This window comes from Ictidomys tridecemlineatus, chromosome 16, assembly GCF_052094955.1.
Source record: "Ictidomys tridecemlineatus isolate mIctTri1 chromosome 16, mIctTri1.hap1, whole genome shotgun sequence".
Taxonomy (NCBI): Eukaryota; Metazoa; Chordata; class Mammalia; order Rodentia; family Sciuridae; genus Ictidomys; species Ictidomys tridecemlineatus.
Window position 1 is genome coordinate 21,877,654 of NC_135492.1, and position 22,057 is coordinate 21,899,710.

At 35.3% G+C, this 22,057-nt stretch overlaps 1 protein-coding gene across 1 annotated transcript in view; it reads left to right on the forward strand.

Annotated features, from left to right (window-relative positions):
- LOC144371495 (uncharacterized) overlaps positions 1–8,660 on the forward strand; it is a 47,902-nt gene extending 39,242 nt beyond the window's left edge. Inside the window, 4 exon segments of the mRNA XM_078033801.1 lie at positions 2,753–2,831; positions 5,781–7,695; positions 7,697–7,741; positions 7,743–8,660. Coding sequence (XP_077889927.1) covers positions 2,753–2,831; positions 5,781–7,695; positions 7,697–7,741; positions 7,743–8,315 — 2,612 coding nt within the window. The 3' untranslated portion in view covers positions 8,316–8,660.
- Positions 8,661–22,057: the final 13,397 nt, after the last annotated feature.

The following is a 22,057-nucleotide window of genomic DNA, read 5'->3' on the forward strand; positions in this document are numbered from 1 at the left end:
GCTTTGATTATTTACTCTGCTTTTGTGCTTAATCATGTAATGTATCTAAATTTTGTTTATATACACACACACACACACACACACACACACACACACACAAACAGCAGATTGAACTCAGAGGTTCTTATAATATTGAGCTACATCATCACCCCTTTTGACTTTTAGTTTAAAATAGACTCTTGCTAAGTGGCTAAAGTTGGAATTGTATTTCCATGTTTCAGCCTTCCAAGTAGCTAGAATTAATGGTATATTCATCATCTCTCCATATATGCATCTGTTCTTTTGTCTAGGAGTAAGACTTGAGCTTTTTAAAGGTACCATGAATATTTTACAATTATTTTGTTTTTTATATATTTGTCAAATTTGTAATTGTGGTCAAAACTGTATATCTTTTCTGAACTTATTGTCTCATATATTTTAAATTTACTGGTCAGTTCTGTTCATTCAATTTTTTTGTAACTTTTTTTTTCTAGAAAATTTGTATCACATTTTTTCTTCAAACAAGTGCTCCTTTGTCTTACTTTTTCATCCCTAATGCCATTCCTTTTGGTCTGTATATTTGGCTACAGCAGATATCTCTCAGAAGTAGAATTACCTGGTATTTGTTTTATTTTATTTTTTATTTTATTTTTTTTTGGGGGGTGAATTATTATTTTACTTAACATACTCTCCTGAATGTTGATCATTGTAGATATTATATAATTTATTATATTTGAAAAGATTTCTAACTTTTTCATTCCAAATTGCCTTCATATAGTCATTTGAAATGATATTTGAATAAGTTGCCACATTTTTCTCTTTTGAATGTTGTTTAATGAGAATAGGTCTGTAAATATATTTTGACCATCTAGTTGAGGGCTAATTGATATACTTTCAATTTTATTACTCATTGCTTTCTCACTTAACTTCATTCCATTGAATATTGTAGCTTTTATTATTTTATATCAGGAAGTACTTTTAATTTTTTTATTATGTGTAGTTATTGATGTACCAAGAATATTCCAAAGAATTGTTCAAATAACTTATTTGGATTACACAAAATAATATTGATTGTTTGGTATTACATAGTCTTCTTAGATTTTTTTGGGTGCTACTTGCACTTCTTTTTAAAATAGGTGCTTAACCACTGAGCCACATCAATAGCTCTTTTTGGGGAAGGGTACTGGGAATTGACCTCAGGGGCACTTGTCCATTGAGCTACATCTCAAGCCCAATTTTTAAATTTTAAATAGAATCATGGTCTCCTTCATTTGCTTAGCACATTGCTGTTTATGAGGCTGGCTTTGAACACAATCCTGCTGTTTCAGTCTCCCAAGCTGCTTGAATTACAGTTGTATATTACTGTGCCCAGCTGGCAGCTGTTTTTATATTTTATTTTGTGACAGTGCCTAGGTAAGTTGCTTAGGGCCTTGCTTAATTGCTGAATTTGGCTTTAAACTCCTATTCATAAATTTTGAATATCACTTTCACTTTTGCTTTCCAACTTATTATTTTATGTTATAAAGCAACTTCAATATTTTAATATATTTAACATTTGTTTTGTATTTTTAACCCGATCTCTTTGGAACAATATTCCATACACTATAAAGAAGATTGTCTCTTTAAACCTAATTATTTTTTAATGCTTTTTGAAGATTTTCTATTTTCTGGGTACTAATGAAGTGATATATATTTTTTTAATTTGAATCAACTGGAGATTGATGTATCCTACTATTACTGTGTTTCTTTTTATGCTGTTGAATTTTTTCCTGTGATTTCTTTATATATATAAAAAATATGATTGAAGTTACAGTGTGCGCTGCTGGGGACTAAGCCTATTCTTTTGCATGTGGGGCAAGAATTCAAACATGTGAGCTGTGTCCCCAGCCTGAGACATTGTTTTTAAAAAATATTTTAGTATATAATTTCTAACTTTTATGTTGCTATTTTTTCTATTTTTTTAAATTTTCTACATTGATAGTTTATTAAATACATTTCAGGTGGATTTCTGGCATTAGTTAGATAATTAACAACATCAATTTTTGAAATCTCAATTACTAGTATTACATTGTTTGTTTGCTTGAGTTGATTATACTTTTTATTGTGTGAGCTATTATTTTCATTGGGATTTTTCTATTTAAAATCTGTTCAACTAGATCATTATAGTCATTTTGGAAAATATTTGGAAGTTACAAAGTAAACAAAAAAGGTGATGTGCAATGATATATAAATTTAATTCCATATAACTGGAAAGCTGAGACAGTGGAATGCCAGTTTAAAATAATTTTTAGCATCTTTTTGATAAACTGTCTTTAAAAAAGTATATAGATATAGAAATATAGAAATAGATATAGAAACATAGAAATGCCTGTGGATCTAGTTTGGTGATAGAATACCCCTGTGTTCTCTTATGAAATAATCCCCCCAAAGATAAAATATAAATAAAAAAATAAGAGATATTCATTTCCTGAAATATTTGAGTCACAGGTGGAGTCTGAATATGTTGAAGTGAAGGGCTATGATTTGACATTGTTGTAGCAATATTAGTCAGTTTGCATTTTGTCCTCATCTGTGGTGCTATAATTTCTTAAGATAATTTTCAAAGTTCTCAAGGCTTTTGTCATCATGTTGTAGTAAATTCTATATGTTTCTTGAGTAATAATATCCTTGAATCATACTGTTCTGTGGCTATTTCGCCTCACTTTGATAAAGTTTTATATAATTGCAGAGTTATTCACCATAGTAAGTGAAATAACTTCCTGTTATTTTTTAGGTATGTCTTCTAATCAAAACCAAGAATTTTCAGGAGAGCAAGAAATACAATATTTTTTGCAAAACTTGAAAAAGCAAAGGTATGGAAAGCAGGACAGTTAATACTTGGTTTTAAACAAGAAATTGAAATTGAAAGAGAGGGAAGTTCATAAAATTTGTCTTAATGAATGGAAAAAATACATGAAAATTATTTATTCAGAAAATTACAAGTTCATCAGGTTATATTATTACAAACATCTCAGAAGACTGACTGCTCAACTAGTGCCATTCAGTTTTCTTTGGTTAAAACTTTAAATTACATTATTGTAATTGTAAAATTTTTACTACTCAGTATTTTTTGTAAAACCACTTGCAATACACAATATTTTAAATTGCAAAAACATGTATCAAATTACATTTACACAATGTTTACAGGGCATTATGAAGCTGTATCTTAAAAATACCTTTAGAAAAATAAAGACAACCAGTTTGCTCAGCTTTAGAAATAAGATTAGAATAGAAATAGGCATTTTAATTAAAAAAACTCAAAAAGTTATAAAATGCTTATAGTCAGTTATGTTTTAAAAACTTTTAATAATCTCGACATAAGCGCAGGATAGAGAAAAGTGTACAGATCATTATTTTAAAGTTGCAGCATTCTAATCTGTCTTTCTTATAAAGTAATAAAAAGATTTTCTACACAGTATAGACAGATTGTCTAATTTAAACACATGCATAGTATTTCTACTTAAAAGAAATACATGCTGATTAAGGAAATGCTGAAACAAGTCTTACTAAGACATTTCTGTTGAAAAGAACAATTCAGTAATTAAATGTGCTTACAGGGAAAGTTTGGTAGGTATTGTGTTTAAATGCAGTAATAATTAAGCAAAAGAGAAGAAGAAGATAAACAGTTTAATCTTTCTAAAACACATCAAATAAGCATACAGCTCATCTATCATGTATGACAATCGAAACACAGGAAAGTCTCAGGACCTTCTAGCACAGTCTCCCAGAAAACCCACAGCCCAAATGGCTTGCAGGAATGCATCACACCCCAAAAGCAGAGATGAGGGTCTTGTGAGAATTGTGGAAGACTTCTGACACTTTTCTGGGCTCGTGCTAAGAGGTAGAAAACATGCCTGGGACAGAAGTACTAGGGCCGGTGTGGGGCAAATGAAGAACAATGAAGGGCATAAGCTAATAATTGTAAAACTCTTTGAGAAAAGTAAAGCAGCCACAGTGGTGAGGTAAGACCACCTTTGAATGAGAAATGGCTTACTAGAAACTTAACCTCTGTAAGAAAAAAAAAGATCTATAATTTCTTTGTCATTTCATGATTCTGTCTATCATTGCAGAAGCCCACTTTTGTAGACCCTTCTCCATGAAACTTGATTTGAGTCAAAGGTGCTTGTAAATAATTATTTATAATTTTAATTCAACTTGAAGCAGTCTTTGTGTAGTTACCAATATATTTATGGCTCATAAGTTAGCATAATAACTCCATGTCATGGGACATCAAGCATCCCACCTGAGAAATTTCTTTTTTAGAAGGTTATGAGCCATCTGAAAAAATATATATCTGAAATAATTAGTAAAGGAATATAAGACCAGGCAAGAACTTATGTTAAAAGAGGTAAAACATCTTATAGATTCCCTAGACCACATAAGTTCTGAAAAATAATTTCTAGATAATTTTTCCGGTTCTTTATTTAAGGAAGTGTGCATCAAAGTAGGAATAAGATTTCAAAAGGAAGAGTATTTCTTGAGACAGGTTGATTCGCATTCTGACATGTCTCACCATCTCTGTGATGCTATGTGGCTCCAATGGATGATACCATTTCCAATGCCATGCTGAATTTAGACAAAACTAGGTAGTACATAACATGTACTGGATAGTCTTAAACCAGCTGGATTTCAACTATGAGTTCTCAGATACCAGATTTTTTTCCCTAAAGGCTTCCATGCTTTTTAAAAAAATTTCATGCAGTTTATAGATATCTTTCAGCAGCTCCATCTGACATGCACTGCTTCATCTTTTATATTAACAGGGATTTTGACAAGACTCCAAGTGAATATTCCAAAAGATCTTTGGACTTTGTGGTTTTGGGTGGAATGGAAAAAGCATTCCAAGTGTGAGAAACAGAGACTTTCTGGATCCTATACATGTCCCTAATGAACTAAATCCTGTTGCCATTAGATTTTTCTGAGGCCAAGCACTACTTATCTGTGCATCTCAAGGAATATGTTTTCAACAAATCAAAAGTATTCTCTAATTAATTTCAGTAAGCTAGTTACATAGAAAGAATTTTAAAAACACCCTCAGTGATAGATATTTTTGTTGGAAAGTTGAGCAGCTCAGCTCACATGGAGTTTGCTCTTTGGCTTAATGAAGAATGCTCTGGCACATCAGGGCCATGATTATGTCCCAGTGCCTGCAGGATTCCCAGCAAATTAAAACTAGACAATAGTGTGTTGGAGGCAAGGTGGAACTCTAGGGATGTGGGGCATTGGCTAAGCTGGAGAGAGACAACAACACATATGGCAGTACAATTTGAGGACATTTGTGTGCTTTTAAATATATTTGCACAGCATTTTGTAATTATACCCTTCCTCTAGAAAATGAAACATTTCCTATGGAGTCTATTTCATGCTTTTTAGTCACTGGAATAATTAAAAATGCACTATTGAGTAAATATCCACAAATATTTCTTTAGACAGGATAGAAGAAAAAGAAGGAGAAGAAGAAGAAAAAAAAAATTCTGAGTTTTATTAGTTTGTCTGACTGTTACTTTACAAAAATGATGAAATGAACAGTTTCTCCTTGTGGCAATGCATGAAATTATAATGAATGTGAGAGTATTTGTACTTACCTAATATTGCTTAATTTAAAAGTAGACGTAGATACTCAGAAAGACCTATATTTACGATAAATCTTTTAGGACCTATAGACAGTCTCTACCCTAGGTAATTAGCAATATAATAGATTTGGTGTAAAACAATGTAAATTCTGTGAAAGTAATTAAAATTTTCTTTTTTTTTAATTCTAGAAATCACCCATATCATGGTTTAAAAGAGCTTTACAATGAGAAAAGTGTAAATTTTTTTAATCCATACCCAAAATTTATTTATTCAAGCTTTTATAATCAAGAGACAAATTACAGATATAAGGTATGTGAAAGCATTTTTAATAAAACTAGAAGAATTCCTGAACTCCAGAAAATTAATATTGGTGGGAAGCTCTACAAGTTAAAAAAATATGTAAAATCATTTAAAAATTCCTCAATTCTTTATCAGAGCAGTGATAAATCCTCCATAAGTAAAGAATGTAAAAAATATTTTAATCAAATTCTATTTGTTACTAAAAACAATAGGTTTTACAAAGGAGATAAACCTTACAAATTAAAGAAATGTGGAAATGTCTTTAAGTGTTGGTCAAACCTCTTTAAACACTATAGTAATCATACTGGAGAGAAAATCTGGAAATGTAAAAAAAGTGTCAATGCTTTTAATCAAAAATCACACCTTACTGAACACCAGAAACTTCATACAGGAGAAAAGCTATACAAATGTGAAGAATGTGGCAAAGCTTTTTATCAAAGTTCACACCTTACTGGACACCAGAGACTTCATACTGGAGAAAAGCCAAACAAATATAAAGAATGTGGCAGAGCTTTTAATCGAAAATCACACCTTACTGAACACCAACGACTTCATATCGGAAAAAAGCCAGACAGATGTAAAGAATGTGGCAAAGCTTTTAATCAAAAATATTGCCTTACTCAACACCAGAATATTCATACTGGAGAAAAGCCATACAAATGTAAAGAATGTAGCAACACTTTTAATAAAAAATCAAAACTTACTCAACACCAGAGACTTCATACTGGAGAAATGTCATACAAATGTAAAGAATGTGGCAAAGCTTTTAATAAAAAATCACACCTTACTGGACACCAGAAAATTCATACTGGAGAAAAGCCATACAAATGCAAAGAATGTGGCAAATCTTTTAATACAAAATCAAACCTTATTCGACACCAGAAAATTCATACTGGAGAAAAGCCATACAAATGTAAATCATGTGAAAAAGCTTTTAATCGAAAATCACACCTGACTGAACACCAGAGACTTCATACTGGAGAAAAGCCATACAAATGTGAAGAATGTGGCAAAGCTTTTAACCAAAAATCACAACTTACTAGACACCAGAAAATTCATCCTGGAGAAAAGCCATATAAATGTAAAGCATGTGGCAAAGCTTTTAACCAAAAATCACAACTTACTAGACACCAGAAAATTCATCCTGGAGAAAAGCCATATAAATGTAAAGCATGTGAAAAAGCTTTTAATCGAAAATCACACCTGACTGAACACCAGAGACTTCATACTGGAGAAAAGCCATACAAATGTAAATCATGTGGCAAAGCTTTTAATAAAAAATCACACCTTACTGAACATCAGAGACTTCATACTGGAGAAAAGCCATACAAATGTAAAGAATGTGGCAACACTTTTAATCAAAAATCAAAACTTACTCAACACCAGAGACTTCATACTGGAGAAATGCCATACAAATGTGAAGAATGTGGCAAAGCCTTTAATCAAAAATTACAACTTACTAGACACCAGAAAATTCATACTGGAGAAAAGCCATATAAATGTAAAGCATGTGAAAAAGCTTTTAATCGAAAATCACACCTGACTGAACACCAGAGACTTCATACTGGAGAAAAGCCATACAAATGTAAAGAATGTGGCAAAGCTTTTAAGAAAAAATCACACCTTACTGAACACCAGAGACTTCATACTGGAGAAAAGCCATACAAATGTAAAGAATGTGGCAACACTTTTAATCAAAAATCAAAACTTACTCAACACCAGAGACTTCATACTGGAGAAATGCCATACAAATGTGAAGAATGTGGCAAAGCTTTTAATCAAAAATCACAACTTACTAGACACCAGAAAAATTCATCCTGGAGAAAAGCCATATAAATGTAAAGCATGTTAAAAAAGCTTTTAATCGAAAATCACACCTGACAGAACACCAGAGACTTCATACTGGAGAAAAGCCATACAAATGTAAAGAATGTGGCAAAGCTTTTAAGAAAAAATCACACCTTATTGAACATCAGAGACTTCATACTGGAGAAAAGCCATACAAATGTAAAGAATGTGGCAACACTTTTAATCAAAAATCAAAACTTACTCAACACCAGAGTCTTCATACTGGAGAAATGCCATACAAATGCAATGAATGTGGCAAAGCTTTTAATACAAAATCATCCCTTACTCAACACCAGAGACTTCATACAGGAGAAAAGCCATAAAAATGTAAAGAATGTGGCAACACTTTTAATCAAATATCAAAACTTACTCAACACCAGAGACTTCATACTGGAGAAATGCCATACAAATGTGAAGAATGTGGCAAAGCCTTTAATCAAAAATCACAACTTACTAGACACCAGAAAATTCATACTGGAGAAAAGCCATATAAATGTAAAGCATGTGAAAAAGCTTTTAATCGAAAATCACACCTTACTGAACACCAGAGACTTTATACTCGAGAAAAGCCATAGACTTAAAAGTCATTTCCTGTAATATCAAACCTCATTGGTCACCAGAAACTTCATACTGGGAAGAACAATTACAATTGCCCAGAAATAGCTCTGTAGCATTGACTCCATAAAATTGCAACCCTTGCCCAAATGGCCATTACTCATTAGCCCATGGAAGTGGGCAGGAAGCATGATTGGATGCTTCACCTTCTTTCCTTTTGTGGACCTCTCCAGGTTCAATTGTCCTTTCCTCAGTTTCTCTGTATTGATTGAAATCAAATCATTTTTTTTTTCAAAAGCTATATCTGGACTTACAGGCCTATTTGTACCAAACCAACACATTAATAAAATTATCTTATGCCTGAAGTCTATGGTCACATCAATTTATTCCCCATAATCTCAGCTGGACAGCATGGTCCCATGTCGATGTCTTATTTTATTTATTTAATTTTGTTTTGGTTGTATACCGAGGATTGAATTCAGGGGCATTTAACCCCTAAGCCACATCCCAGCCCTATTTTGTACTTATTTAGAGACACAATTTCACTGAGTTTCTTAGGGTCTAACTTTTACTACTAAGATTGGATTTAAACTTGTGATTATCCTGCTTCAGGCTCATTCACTGCTTGGATACAAGGCATGCATCCCTGCACCCAGAAATCAATGTCTTTTGCTTTGTAGTTAGTTAAAAAATTTTACTCAGGATTTTATGTCCATAAAAAGATGGTTTTGTCACACTTCAGGCATCAGATTCTGGCTTTTGAAATGTCCTGCATGAAACATCTTAGCTTTCTACATCAAATGCAGAGATCACAAATTTGAAACCAGGTGGCTGAGAAACAAAGATATTGAACAGTAAAATGCAACATATGTTGTGGTTAAATCCACACATGTAGTGGGTATGAATGCTCACACTAAATAGACATCAAGAGGCCTGTCTATGACCCCTGAGGATCCTGAGCCTCCAGAGAGTCTGCAAAAATGAGAAAGAAGCACACTACATTTTCCCACCTCTAGACATACTATAGCTTTTACTAGACAGACCAGGGAAAGCACTGTGTGTCTTTGTAGCAAAGTGTGGCTCTGCTTGCATATATATGACATCTGTTTTAGAGAACACTGAGACAGTACCTGATAAAACATAGTTGCCCTTTTTTCTCTTAATAGAAAACCACAGCCCTGCAAATTTTTTAAATCAATAATTTTGTTACAGTTGAAAAATAATAATAATAATGGTTAAAAATGGTGTCAATGAAAAGCATTTGAACTAGTGAGTCCATCCTTCCAGTAATACTTACAAGGATACAGCTCTGTCACTCAGAAAAAAGTCTGTCCCAAGCCACACAGTGAAAGCTCAGAAAGTTACATCTTTTCCTGGACCCATCCTTGGCTCTTCAAATTGCTTCTTCCAAGTAAATGATGTTTTTAACAGTTAATAGAGTATGAGAAAATCTCTTCCACTGAAGTACTTCAGGTCCTCTCAGGATTCTGGAAGGCTGGGCACACTTTTCATCCAAGCAGCAGGGGAGTTCAAGGAAGGAGAATCACAGTTTCAAAACCAGCCTCAGCAATTTCACATGAATCTAAGCAACTTAGGAAGATCCTAACCCTAAATAAAAAGATTTTGGGATGTGGCTTAGAGGTAGAGAGCACTTTGGTTTGATCCCAAGTACAAAAAAAAATAAAAAAGACAAAGATGCTCAGGTCTTGTGGTCATCAGACTCAGTTTTTGCTGTACATAAGTCTGAACAATTGCATTATTTAAAAACTTTTTTTAAAAAAAATGTACTAACTATAGTTACTTAGTGATCACCATAGTACTATAAAGCAGAGATACCTCCACTAACTTTTACTGTCACAGAAATACCTCCATGATAATCCCAAATATTAATATGGTACCTCTGTTGATGGAGCGATTCATCTGTTCAATTACTCTCTCACAACAGGTGTGCACTAAATCCCTGAAAGTTTCAGTAATTTAGACTCAAAAATCATGCCTTACTCAATACCAGAGAATTCATACTGGAAAAAAACCCATACAAATGTAAAGAAGGTGGGAAAGCTTTTAAGAAAATATTATGCTTTACTCAACACCAGAAAACTCAAACTGGGAAGAAACCATTCAAATATCAATGATGTGGCAAAGCTTAGAAACTTATGAAGCTAAATAAAGCAGACTCCAAGAAGGCACAAAGACACCCATGCAAACTCCACTGCAGGTGTGAACTTAGTTTTTGTGCCTCACTGCTAAGTAGTTCTCAGCCATGGCAATGGTTACACCAAGTGGATATTGGGCATTCTAGAGGCATTTTTTATTTTCAAGTAGGGAATAGGATTACTAAACATCATCATGATGGGCAAGCCCCTTACCAAAAACAAGCTTTGGTCTCTAAGTATTACCATGCTGAGGCTCAGGGTAGATCATACATGCTGAAAAAAGAACTGATATTTCTCTAATTTATTTTTTCTCCCAGTGCTTTAAGCACAATGATTGTCTCCCAGTAGTGATGAAGGGAAGAAAGAAACAAAAGAAGGAGCAGAAGGAAACACACAGCATATTATAAGAAGAAACATAAAGCCTGCAGGCAGGAGAATTATTAATTTGGGCCTGATTGTGTTGCTACTAACTCTGTCAAAGAGTTCTACCAACCTTCTAAAACTTACCAGTCTTGCGTCAGTTGTCAGTATCAAGCCAGATGCCCCTACTTGAACAACAGGCAAGATTCTCCTTAGCAGAAACCCCATTCAATAAGCAGTCTTTCCACGTCTTCTTTTCCAAGAATGAATAGTGAGTCATTGAGGACTTCACCTGCATTCTTGTGTTCATTAGAGACATTTGTCTGTAGTTTTCTTTCTTTGAGGTATCTTTGTCTGGTTTCAGAATCAGGGTGATGTTGGCCTCATACAATGAATTTGAAAGCGCTCCCTCTTTTTCTATTTCCTGAAATAATTTGAAAAGTATTGGTATTAATTCTTCTTTAAAGGCTTTGTAAAACTCCGCTGTATACCATCCAGTCCTGGGCTTTTCTTGGTTTGCAGTCTTTTGATTGCTTCTTCTATTTCATCCATTGATATTGGTCAGTTCAAATTGTGTGTATCCTCCTGACTCAGTCTGGGCAAATCATATTACTTAAAAAATTTATCAATGTCTTCACTATCTTATATTTTATTGGAATATAGGTTTTCAAAATAATTCCTAATTATCTTCTGTATTTCTGTAGCATCTGTTGTGATATTGGCTCTTTCATCCTGTATGTTAGTAATTTGAGTTCTCTCTCTTCTCTTCATTAGCATGGCTAAGGGTCTGTCGATCTTATTTATTTTTTCGAAGAACCAACTTTTAGTTTTGTCAATTTTTTCAATAGTTTATTTTGTTTCAATTTCATTAATTTCTGCTCTGATCTTAATTATTTCTTGCTTTCTGATATTTGCTGTTGTTTTGCTCTTCCTTTTCTAGGGCTTTGAGATGAAGTATGAGGTCATTTATTTTTTGGTTTTTTCTTTTTGTGAGAAATGACCTCCAGGCAATAAATTTCCCTCTTAAAACTGCTTTCATTGTGTCCCATAGATTCCGATATGTTGTGTCTGTATTTTCATTTATCTCTAAGAATTTTTTGATTTCCTCCTTTATGTCTTCTGTAACCCTTTGATCATTCAGTAACATATTGTTCATTTTCCATGAGATGTATGATTTTTCCTTCTTTCTTTTATCGTTGATTTCCAGTTTCATTCCATTATGATTAGATAAAATGCATTGTATCAGCTTCACCCCTTTATATTTACTGAGGGTTGCCCTGTGGCATAATATATGGTCTATTTTTGAGAAGGATCCATGTGCTACTGAGAAAAACATGTATCCACTTGATGATGGTTGATATATTCTATATATGTCAGTTAAGTCTAGGTTATTGATTGTGGTATTGAGTTCTATAGTTTCTTTATTCAACTTTTGTTTGGAGGATCTGTCCAATGGTGAGAGAGGTGTGTTGAAGTAACCCATAATTATTGTGTTGTGGTCTATTTGATTCTTGAACTTGAGGAGAGTTTGTTTTATGAATGTCGCAGCACCATTATTTGGTGCATAAATAATGATAATTGTTCTGTCTTGTTGGTGAATGGTTCCTTTTAACAGTATATAATGTCCTTCTTTATTCATTTTGATTAACTTAGTCTTGAAGTCGATTTTATTTGATATGAGGATGGCCACCCCTGCTTGTTTACAAGGAGCGTGTTTGTGGTATATTTTTTTCCCAATCTTTTACCTTCAGCCTGTGTATGTCTTTTCCAATCAGATGTGTCTCCTGGAGGCAGCATATTATTGGATTTGTGTCTTTAATCCATGTGACCAGCCTATGTCACTTTATTGGAGAGTTTAAGCCATTAACGTTTAGAGTTTCTATTGATATATGGTTTGTACTTCCAGCCATGTTTGATTATTTATCTTTTTTTTTAATTTAATTTGCTTCTCCATGATTATCTTTCCCCCCACCCTCTGTCTTTATTGAGGTATTTCCCACTGTTGGTTTTGGTTGTTGTTTTTCAATTCTTCCTCATGTAGTGTTTTGCTCAAGATGCTTTGCAATGCTGGTTTTCTGGCTGAAATTTCTTTTAACTTTTTTTATCATGAAAGATTTTTATTTTCTTGTCATACCTGAAGCTCCGATCTACATATTGTGGGGTCGGGCTCCAAATTTTTTAATAGAACACCCATAGCACAAGAGTCAATAACAAGAATCAACAAATGGGACTTACTTAAACTAAAAAGTTTTCTCTCAGCAAGAGAAACAATAAGAGAGGTAGATAGGGAGCCTACATCCTGGGAACAAATTTTTACTCCTCATACTTCAGATAGAGCCCTAATATCCAGAGTATACAAAGAACTCAAAAAATTAAACAATAAGATAACAAATAACCCAATCAACAAATGGGTCAAGGACCTGAACAGACACTTCTCAGAGGAGGACATACAATCAGTCAACAAGTACATGAAAAAATGCTCACCATCTCTAGCAGTCAGAAAAATGCAAATCAAAACCACCGTAAGATACCATCTCACTCCAGTAAGATTGGCAGGCATTATAAAGTCAAAAACAAGTGTTGGTGAGGATGTGGGGAAAAGGGTACTTTTGTACATTGTTGGTGGGACTATAAATTGGTGCGGCCAATTTCGAAAGCAGTATGAAGATTCCTGAAAAAGCTGGGAATGGAACCACCATTTGACCCAGCTATTGCCCTACTCTGACTATTTCCTGAAGACCTTAAAGAGTTTACTACAGGGATACTGCCACATTGATGTTCATAGCAGCACAATTCACAATAGCTATACTGTGGAACCAACCCAGCTGCCCTTCAATAGATGAATGGATAAAAAATGTGGCATTTATACACAATGGAGTATTACACAGCACTAAAAAATGACAAAGTCATGGAATGTGAAGGGAAATGGATGGCATTAGAGCAGACAATGCTAAGTGAAGCTAGCCAATTTCTAAAAAACAAATGCCAAATGTCTTCTTTGATATAATGAGAGCAACTAAGAACAGAGCAGGGAGGAAGAGCAGGAGGAAAAGATTAACATTAAACAGAGACATGAGATGGGAGGGAAAGGGAGAAAAAAGGGAAATTTCAAGGAAATGAAAGGAGACCCTCATTGTTATACAAAATTACGTATAAGAGGTTGTGAGGGGAATGGGAAAAAACAAGGAGAGAAATGAATTACAGTAGATGGGGTAGAGAGAGAAGATGGGAGGCAAGGGGAGGGGGGATAGTAGAGGATAGGAAAGGTAGAAGAATACAGCAGTTACTAATATGGCATTATGTAAAAATGTGGATGTGTAACTGAAGTGATTCTGCAATCTGTATATGGGGTAAAAAGGGGAGTTCATAACCCACTTGAATCTAATGTATGAAATATGATATGTCAAGAGCTTTGTAATGTTTTGAACAACCAATTAAAAAATTGTTTTTAGTTTGAGGTGGATGTATTTTTTTTTTAATTTTATTTTATGTGGTGCTGAGGATCAAATCCAGTGCCTCATGCATGCTATGAGAACACTCTTCCACTGAGTCCAGCCCCCTTTAGTTTTTAAACACGAGATTAGGTATCACTTTAATCTCTGGAAGAGAAGTAAAGGTTAAAATGTTTACAGGGATTTACTCTTAGCTCTGGGTGTTGTGGTTGAAGGTCTTAATAAGGTTATTGCAACAGTATTCTGTGAACATCTCAGCAGTAGAGATCCATGCACCCAGGCCCTTGCATCTCAGGGTCGCTCCACCAGGGCTGAAACTATACAATTTTGGATTCATGTCATTAAGGTATAAGTTAGTGAGGTCAGAATAACTTTTTTTTGTAAAGTGGAGAAAAAAAAATTGTTCTTGGAAGAGAGACCAAATCAGGGCATAGATTGTAAGCCCCAACCAGGCAACTGAATAGATCATAAAAATTAAGATTTGTGAGCCACTGTGAGTCTCATATAATAAAGCTGAGCTGCAACCTGAGAACCCACATTTCTATCCAGTACTCTGATAAAACTGATGTTTGTCTGGGGCCCAATCTTTGTGATGTAGGATCAACAACAGTATGAGTTAGGCAAAACTACTTCTTGCCAAATGATAGGGGACAGATGTTAGTGGTGAGAGCATGAGGTTCAGAGAATAATTCTATAAAGTGGGGGTCACTGTGCTCACCCCCCCCATGCTTTTCTTTTCATGAAGAAATTAACCTGCTACCCTGCCTGCCTTAAGTGGACAGGGTATATCACATTTATCAGTAAACTGTCTGTTATCTGCAGGAGAAAGACAGGTATAAAATAAATGTCCATAATAGGAAGCCATGTTACCTTTAAGAAGGAAACTTTTTTGATTCTTTCCATATACCAGCTTCTGAAACTCAGAGAGATAAAAATATTTTTTCTAGCTCTAAAATCTACAAGAATTTATAGTTAAGAATCCAATTCGAATCACTTGCATTGGCCAAGGTGACTTAACGTTATCTTAGCAGTGGGGACTTGACAGTGAGATGCCATCCAGCAGTCAGTTCAAAGTTAAGTAGTAGGCCTGTGTGGGACTCTTTGGAAACTTCTCTGGGATACCCAACAAAAGTGGATTGCATGAAAGGCACAGTGTCTCTCTCCCCTCTCAGAGGACCCATGATCTACTATGACAGTGTCCCCTTTCCTTGTTTATCTATTTAATAAACGCATGCCTGTTATTCTGAGTGAAATGTCTGAAATCTTTCTGACTTAGTTACAAGAATTAGAGTTTGAAAGGGGGCCTTCTTACTCTCTCAGTTTATTTGAAGTCACGAACCTTGTATAATTAAACATTTACAAAGTTCTCATGATATACATTAAGCTTGCTCCAGCTACATTTTCAAGATTTACAAAGTTGTAGTCTCCAGCTCTTTCTTTTACCATTTTTAAATGGTGTGACTGTCTTTTTCCTCACACTCTAGTGGTTAGGACCACCAGGAGATAAGGTTGAGCCCAGTTCCTGTGCAACAAAGACCTTTGTTTCCCACTTCTGCATCCAAATTACCAATGAGGTTAGAATGGTCATCATCCACAGTATGTGAGGCCAGATATGAGATGTTTTCACAAGATACATGTGCATTTTCATTACTTTCATATAAAGATTTGCACGTGAGGTGTTTTATGCTAGAAACTCACCAAAACAAATGGTAAGCCTGTGCACTGGGGAACCAGAAGAATTTCATCAGAAGATCAGTTCCATCCTGTATCTCCAGCATAAAGGGCTCTGGTAAATGCTTGGCTCAATAAACCACTCTTAGTTTAGAAATAAGCAATAGTCTGATCTTCACCCACAAATTCTTCTCAGCCTATTCAAACCACTAGTACATGTAGCCAATCAGAAGTTATCCCTGCTCAAGGGACACTCAAGAAACTGGAATCCATAACATGGCTCTACCTGTTCTACTCACTCAAGAAATGTATCTCAGTTGATATGGTTTTAATATGCATTGCAGAACTAGTAAAAAAAAAATGTACCTGAAACTAGAAACAAATTATTGGTTATGAATGTATGTATATATATATATATATATATATATATATATATATATATATATATATATATATATATATATATATAAACAACACTTTCAGAGTTAGTTTATTCACTGAGCAACATCCCCAACCCTATTTTGTATTTTATTTAGAGACAGAGTTGCTTAATACCTTGTTATTGCTGAGGCTGGCCTTGAACTCAGGATGCTCCTTCCTCAGCCTCCAGAGCCACTCGGATTACAGGCATGTGCTACTGCACCTGGCCACAAATTTGTTTTCTTTTACACGTAAAATATCTGTGGGTAGTTCTGACTGAGGCACAGCTGACATCAGGAATCTGTGTCTTTTCATCTCTCACTTCCCATTTTATTTTCTGGCCCTGTAGTCATAGTTGGCAATAAGCTTTCCATGCTAACTTTCTATTTTTATTTGTGGCCCTCTGGATGAGTATGTTCAGGCCAGCTCAAACCCACTTTGCAGGTTAAGAGCATCTTGTTCAGGGGGCTTCATGCTATGACTTCCTGGTCTGAGTAACCTGTCTGACTCACCCCACATGGAGTGGACAGCAGAAGGGGATTCCCAGAAAAAAAACACAAGCAACTTCTGGAAGAAGAGAAAAGAGTCACTGGTGATAAATAACAAATCAGACTCCCTTCTGATCTCCAGGAAAGCCATTGTCTATACTGTAAAGCTGAGAATCTATTTTAGTTCATGACACTGTTTAAGCACTCAGGGCTCAGAACATCTCTATTTTATAGATGAGGAGACTAGAGCTCACAGGGAGTTTAAACTTTCTGTCAAATGCCACTGGCCTTGAAAGTTGTAGACCTGAATATGAAGACAAATCCAGACTGTTTTGAATCAGTGTTGAAATCCCTGCTCAAGGCTGTACTCTCCATCAAGTACAAGATGATTATCATTGACATAGAGGAGGAAGAGGGGAGGCAGGAAAGATAAAGATCCCCTGATAGAACTTCACATAGACCCTGTACTGGTAAGTTTGTTCTTGAGTTTGGGAGGTTTCCTGCCTACTAATATCTTGTAGTGGTTGATAAACATATATATTTCCACATCACCTTTCCAGTTTTGGCATTCATATTGTTTTTTTGTTCACTTATTTTTCTTAAGTCAACTTGTCTGGTATACTTACAGAAATGTCCTCAAAACCTTAAGTGTTTGTGGCAGTTTTAAATCAAAATGAGTAATGCTTGCCTCAAATAAAAATTACATTAAAATTCCATGAAAGAATTAAATAAAAGGCTAGCCATCTGTTCACCTTTTAATATCATCCCACAACTGAGGTAGGGTCTTCTGAATCAATTTGAATAATTAGAGCTACCAGGTCACACCAGAACACAGATGACCACTATGCTTCTCCTCCACATGCAGTTTTCCATTCCTGTATTATCCTCTGCATTCTTAAGAGCAAGTCTAAGGAAGTACCAGGTCCTCTAAACCAAGATTCCAGGTTACCCTACTCCAAATGTGGCCAAGTCTCCACACATTTCCTCAGGCACTAGATCCTGGCCACTGCACTCCCTAGTTTCTCAACACATAGTTTATAGGTTAATAATTTTATTCAGGGGCCTTGGTTTCTTCCAGCATTATTTTGTGTGAATACTATCATGTTGTAACTCCCATTTTACCTTTAGTGTGATTATTGCTTAAGTGCCCTTGGAAGAAGTCAACAGGATTGCATTGTGTATCCAGGAAGCCAGGCCGTGCTAGGCCTTGCACATCTTTTTCCACTTTTTTTCTGCCTATCTTTTGCACAAATGTCTGTCTTAGACGAATTTTCAGGAGAAGACAGAGAGGCTACCTACCTCAGAATAAAGAAGAGCCTTTGAGAGTAAGAACAAATACCAGTCAATATGAAGAGAAAAAAAGTCAGTCCTCAGGGACCTGGTCTAACAATCTTGCACAAACCACTAGGACAGAGCTGTATTTGATCAATATCCCCTGATTCCTTGCACAAGGATTTCTTTTATTCAACTGACATTATTTCTATCACGAATGACATTGATCTCCTTTCTCTGAGAAGAGAGTGTGCAAACTTCTCATTTTAAAATTGACTAGTCTCTGTGGAACAGCCATGTAGTCATAATGACTTTCTCTCACTTAGGAGATGAACCATGTGACCTCCTAGAAGCTAATGATCCTATAGAAATAGAAATTAAAAAAAAAAACTTGGAAAAACAAAAGGATATAGAGAGCCCCACCACACCTTGCCCTCATCCTGAAGACTCCAAGACATTTTATCCTGTGTATGGAGAAGGCTTCATGTGATTGCATAAACCAGAAGGCTGCACATAAAGTACATTTCCTCTGTCTCAGAAAGCAATATGAAGTCATTGTAGCTTGAACTCTTTTCTCTCACAGTTGGCCACTCAGCTCCCTTCTGCTCAACCATGTTTCACAACTGGGTTTCAGTCTGGCTACTCTCTCAGTGCTGGTAAGGGTCATCCTTAGGAGGTCAATACATCCCATCTGCTCAAAATCAGTACAACTAAACCAGAAAGAAAGAAGAGTATGGGTAAGAGACACAAAGAGTCTAAGGAGTAGAGGTCCAAACAATTTAAGGACAGATATTATCCCAAAAGCCTAGACTTCCAATAAAGTCTGGTCTTGTTAAAAAGGGAAGGGAGAGGAAAGAAATAATTCCATAACCAAGAATATTTTCTCTACACTCACTTCTTGTTTTATTATTTGGCATAAGATGTTTATTATGATTATTTTTAGAATGGCTAAAAACTATAAGAAACCCAATCACCCAAATAGTAATATGGCTGGGTATCTATGGTGCAACTATTCTACAAGCTCTTATGCAGACCTAAGAATGATGGTTTAAAAGTATGGATGATTTATTTCAGATAATGTTCATATGTAAAAACAAATAGTTAATTGTGTGTGTGATGAGATTACTACTGTGCTAGTTGACGCTGCATTTCTTGAGCAAATTATTTCAACCCATATACAACTATAGTGGTCCTAGTGAACTTCGTGCTAGTGCATACAAATATAGAAATACATGACTGAAGTATAATTTCTGTTTCCACTCAGTGCCTCAGAGTGACCTGGGATACCCAACTCTGGCCTGCATGCCCTGTACAGCTGTCCCTTAGAATTTATGCTAGGAAGCTCATCCAGGTACCAAACCTGTCCTGCTTCATAGGAGGTGCCACACAAAGAAGCATGACAATGTATTTTGCAGAGTGCATGTGGTCTTGAGGAATTTTTTTTTTAATTTAAGGCTTGGAATGGACATTCCTATGAGAATGTTTGTGTCAGTGTTGCTTGGGGGTTGAGCCCTGACCCTTAACTCAGGGGGTTTACAATTCAAGATGACTATTCACAGGTCTTGCTCATTCTCCAGTATTGTAAGAGAACTCAAGGTCACTAGTACCTGTCAAGTACCATGACCACAGTTCTCCATGTCTGTTTCTCTGTCTCTTCTTGCTGCCCATTTTTTTCAACAGGATCCCACAGGAAGTTTCTTCATCAGCACTATGTAAAGCCATATTTGGCATGTTTCATGTTAACACTGGGATGAAACTAGAGCTTCCTTGTTGGGGCTACTACCTCTACTGGTCAGAAAATACAAGGGGAGTGTGGGTCATGTCTGCCATTACCAAGAGTCTGTGCCAGCATTAATCTCAGCTCTTGGACCAATGTGCCCAAAAGGGGTGTCTGCATTAATTAAACCTTGAAAATTCAAGAGGATAGTTACCTCAAGTTGTAACTTCCAGAGATACATGGCACACCATAGCTGGGAGCATCTTGGGAACATTGCTACCAATCTCAGGTTGGCTTAGCTAAGCAACTGGTCTTTGGAGAAATGGCCCATCCCTCTCCTATACATCTGAGGACCAGGCCTGGTTTGGATTCACTTACACTTAATTGAGGAAGATATATTTCTTTGTCCCCAATATGTTTAAACTCTTTCTTGCTCCCTACTTTTTTCCCTCTTCTCACCCTATATTCATTTTTTCCATAATCATGGTCATGACAACAGTGTAAAAGTCATCCATGGACTCATGGTCATGTGTATTAAGCTTCAGAGTCATTCCTTCAAGTGAAATCTTGTTCACACTTCATAAATAAAGCAAAACTGGTTCCCAAAATGCCATAGATGCTGCTACCAAGAAACAAAAGTCAAAAACACTGAGAAGGCAGCGCCTCTAGCATTTAGAGAAATGCAAATTAAAACTACACTGAGCTACCATCTCATTCCAATTATAATGCCAATTATCAGGAATATAAGTAAAAGCAGATTTTGGTGAGGATATGGAAAACAAAAGGAAACACTCAAACATTGTGGTGAGACTGCAAATTTGTGTAAACTCTCTGGAATGCATTGTGGAGATTCAAAAAAACAAATATCTAGTATTTAACTCCCCGACTTTGAACCAAATATCACATATATATATATATGACTTGGTATCAGCATAATACAGTGTTACAAAGTCACATCAATATTTATAGCAAAACAATTAACAAGAGTTGAGCTATGGGACAAAGCTAGATGCTCATCAACTAATAAATGGATAGAAACATTGTTGTATATATAAACAATAAAATATCACTCACCCATAAAGAAGAATGACTCTATTACTTATCCCAGTAATTAAATGGATATGGAGACTCATTGTGAGCAAAAGAAGAAAAAAAACATAGGTGGAATGTTTTTGCTGATAATTGGAGGCTAAACCACAATAAATGAGAGAGGAAAATGGGAGAAGTTCAGTAAATTATCCAAAGAAACCTTCAAGAAAGATAAAATAGATAGAAATAGGAAAGACATTAAAAGGAATAATTAAAATAATTATGAAGTATTTTTTTAACTGGACAAGATATCATTATTTATTTTTATGGTGCTGAGGATTGAACCAGATCTTTACATGTGAGGCAAGCACTTTACCAATGTACTATATTCCCAGGTCGAAAAAATTATGAATTATAAATGAGAGTTTCTATGCTTGTATAATTTTATCAAAATGGATTCTGTGCCATGTAAACTTATGAATAACAACTAAAATAAATTTAAAACTAGGAAATAGGAACATGAAACAAAATTGATAGAATAAAAGTCTGATGATTAAATGTCTTTAGGTTCATTTCAGAATTTTCTGAATCTCTCCCTATGTGGAGTCTGCCAAAGGTATTCAGGACTGAAAGAAAGGTAGAAGTTCAGGATGCTGCAAAGAGAAGAAGAAGGGACTGCACCCCTGCTGCATTGATATACAGGTGAAGGCATCCAAATGAGAAGATAATCTCAAGGTCCCCCATGTTTAACTAGGGCAGAGAGGAGCAAGGTGCTTGATTATATGTTTATTTAATGGCACATACATGGAGATATATATAGAATTATAAAAATCTGAAATTAGTTTTCCTGGATTTACAAATGAAAGCCAAATGTTTTTTCCTTGAAAAAAGAGATCCTTGACCCTCTTTTAACACTAAGTCTTATCTATATTATATGACTTTTTGCACCCCTGATATTTGGGGAGAAAGATACAGATCTCTTTTTTGAATCTTATCAAAACAAGCAGGCAGAGGTGAGAAGTAATGCTGTTTTTTTTTTTCTTTGTAAAGTACAGAGTGTCCAGATGCAATTAAGGATGCACCCCTTGGCAGGGCTTTTTTGACTGTTGTAAGAAGGCAGGTGAGCACCCAGGTCCCAGAATCAAGGTGAGTGGTGGGAGGCAGAAAGATTGCCCAGGTTTGCCTTGTTCTGTGGAA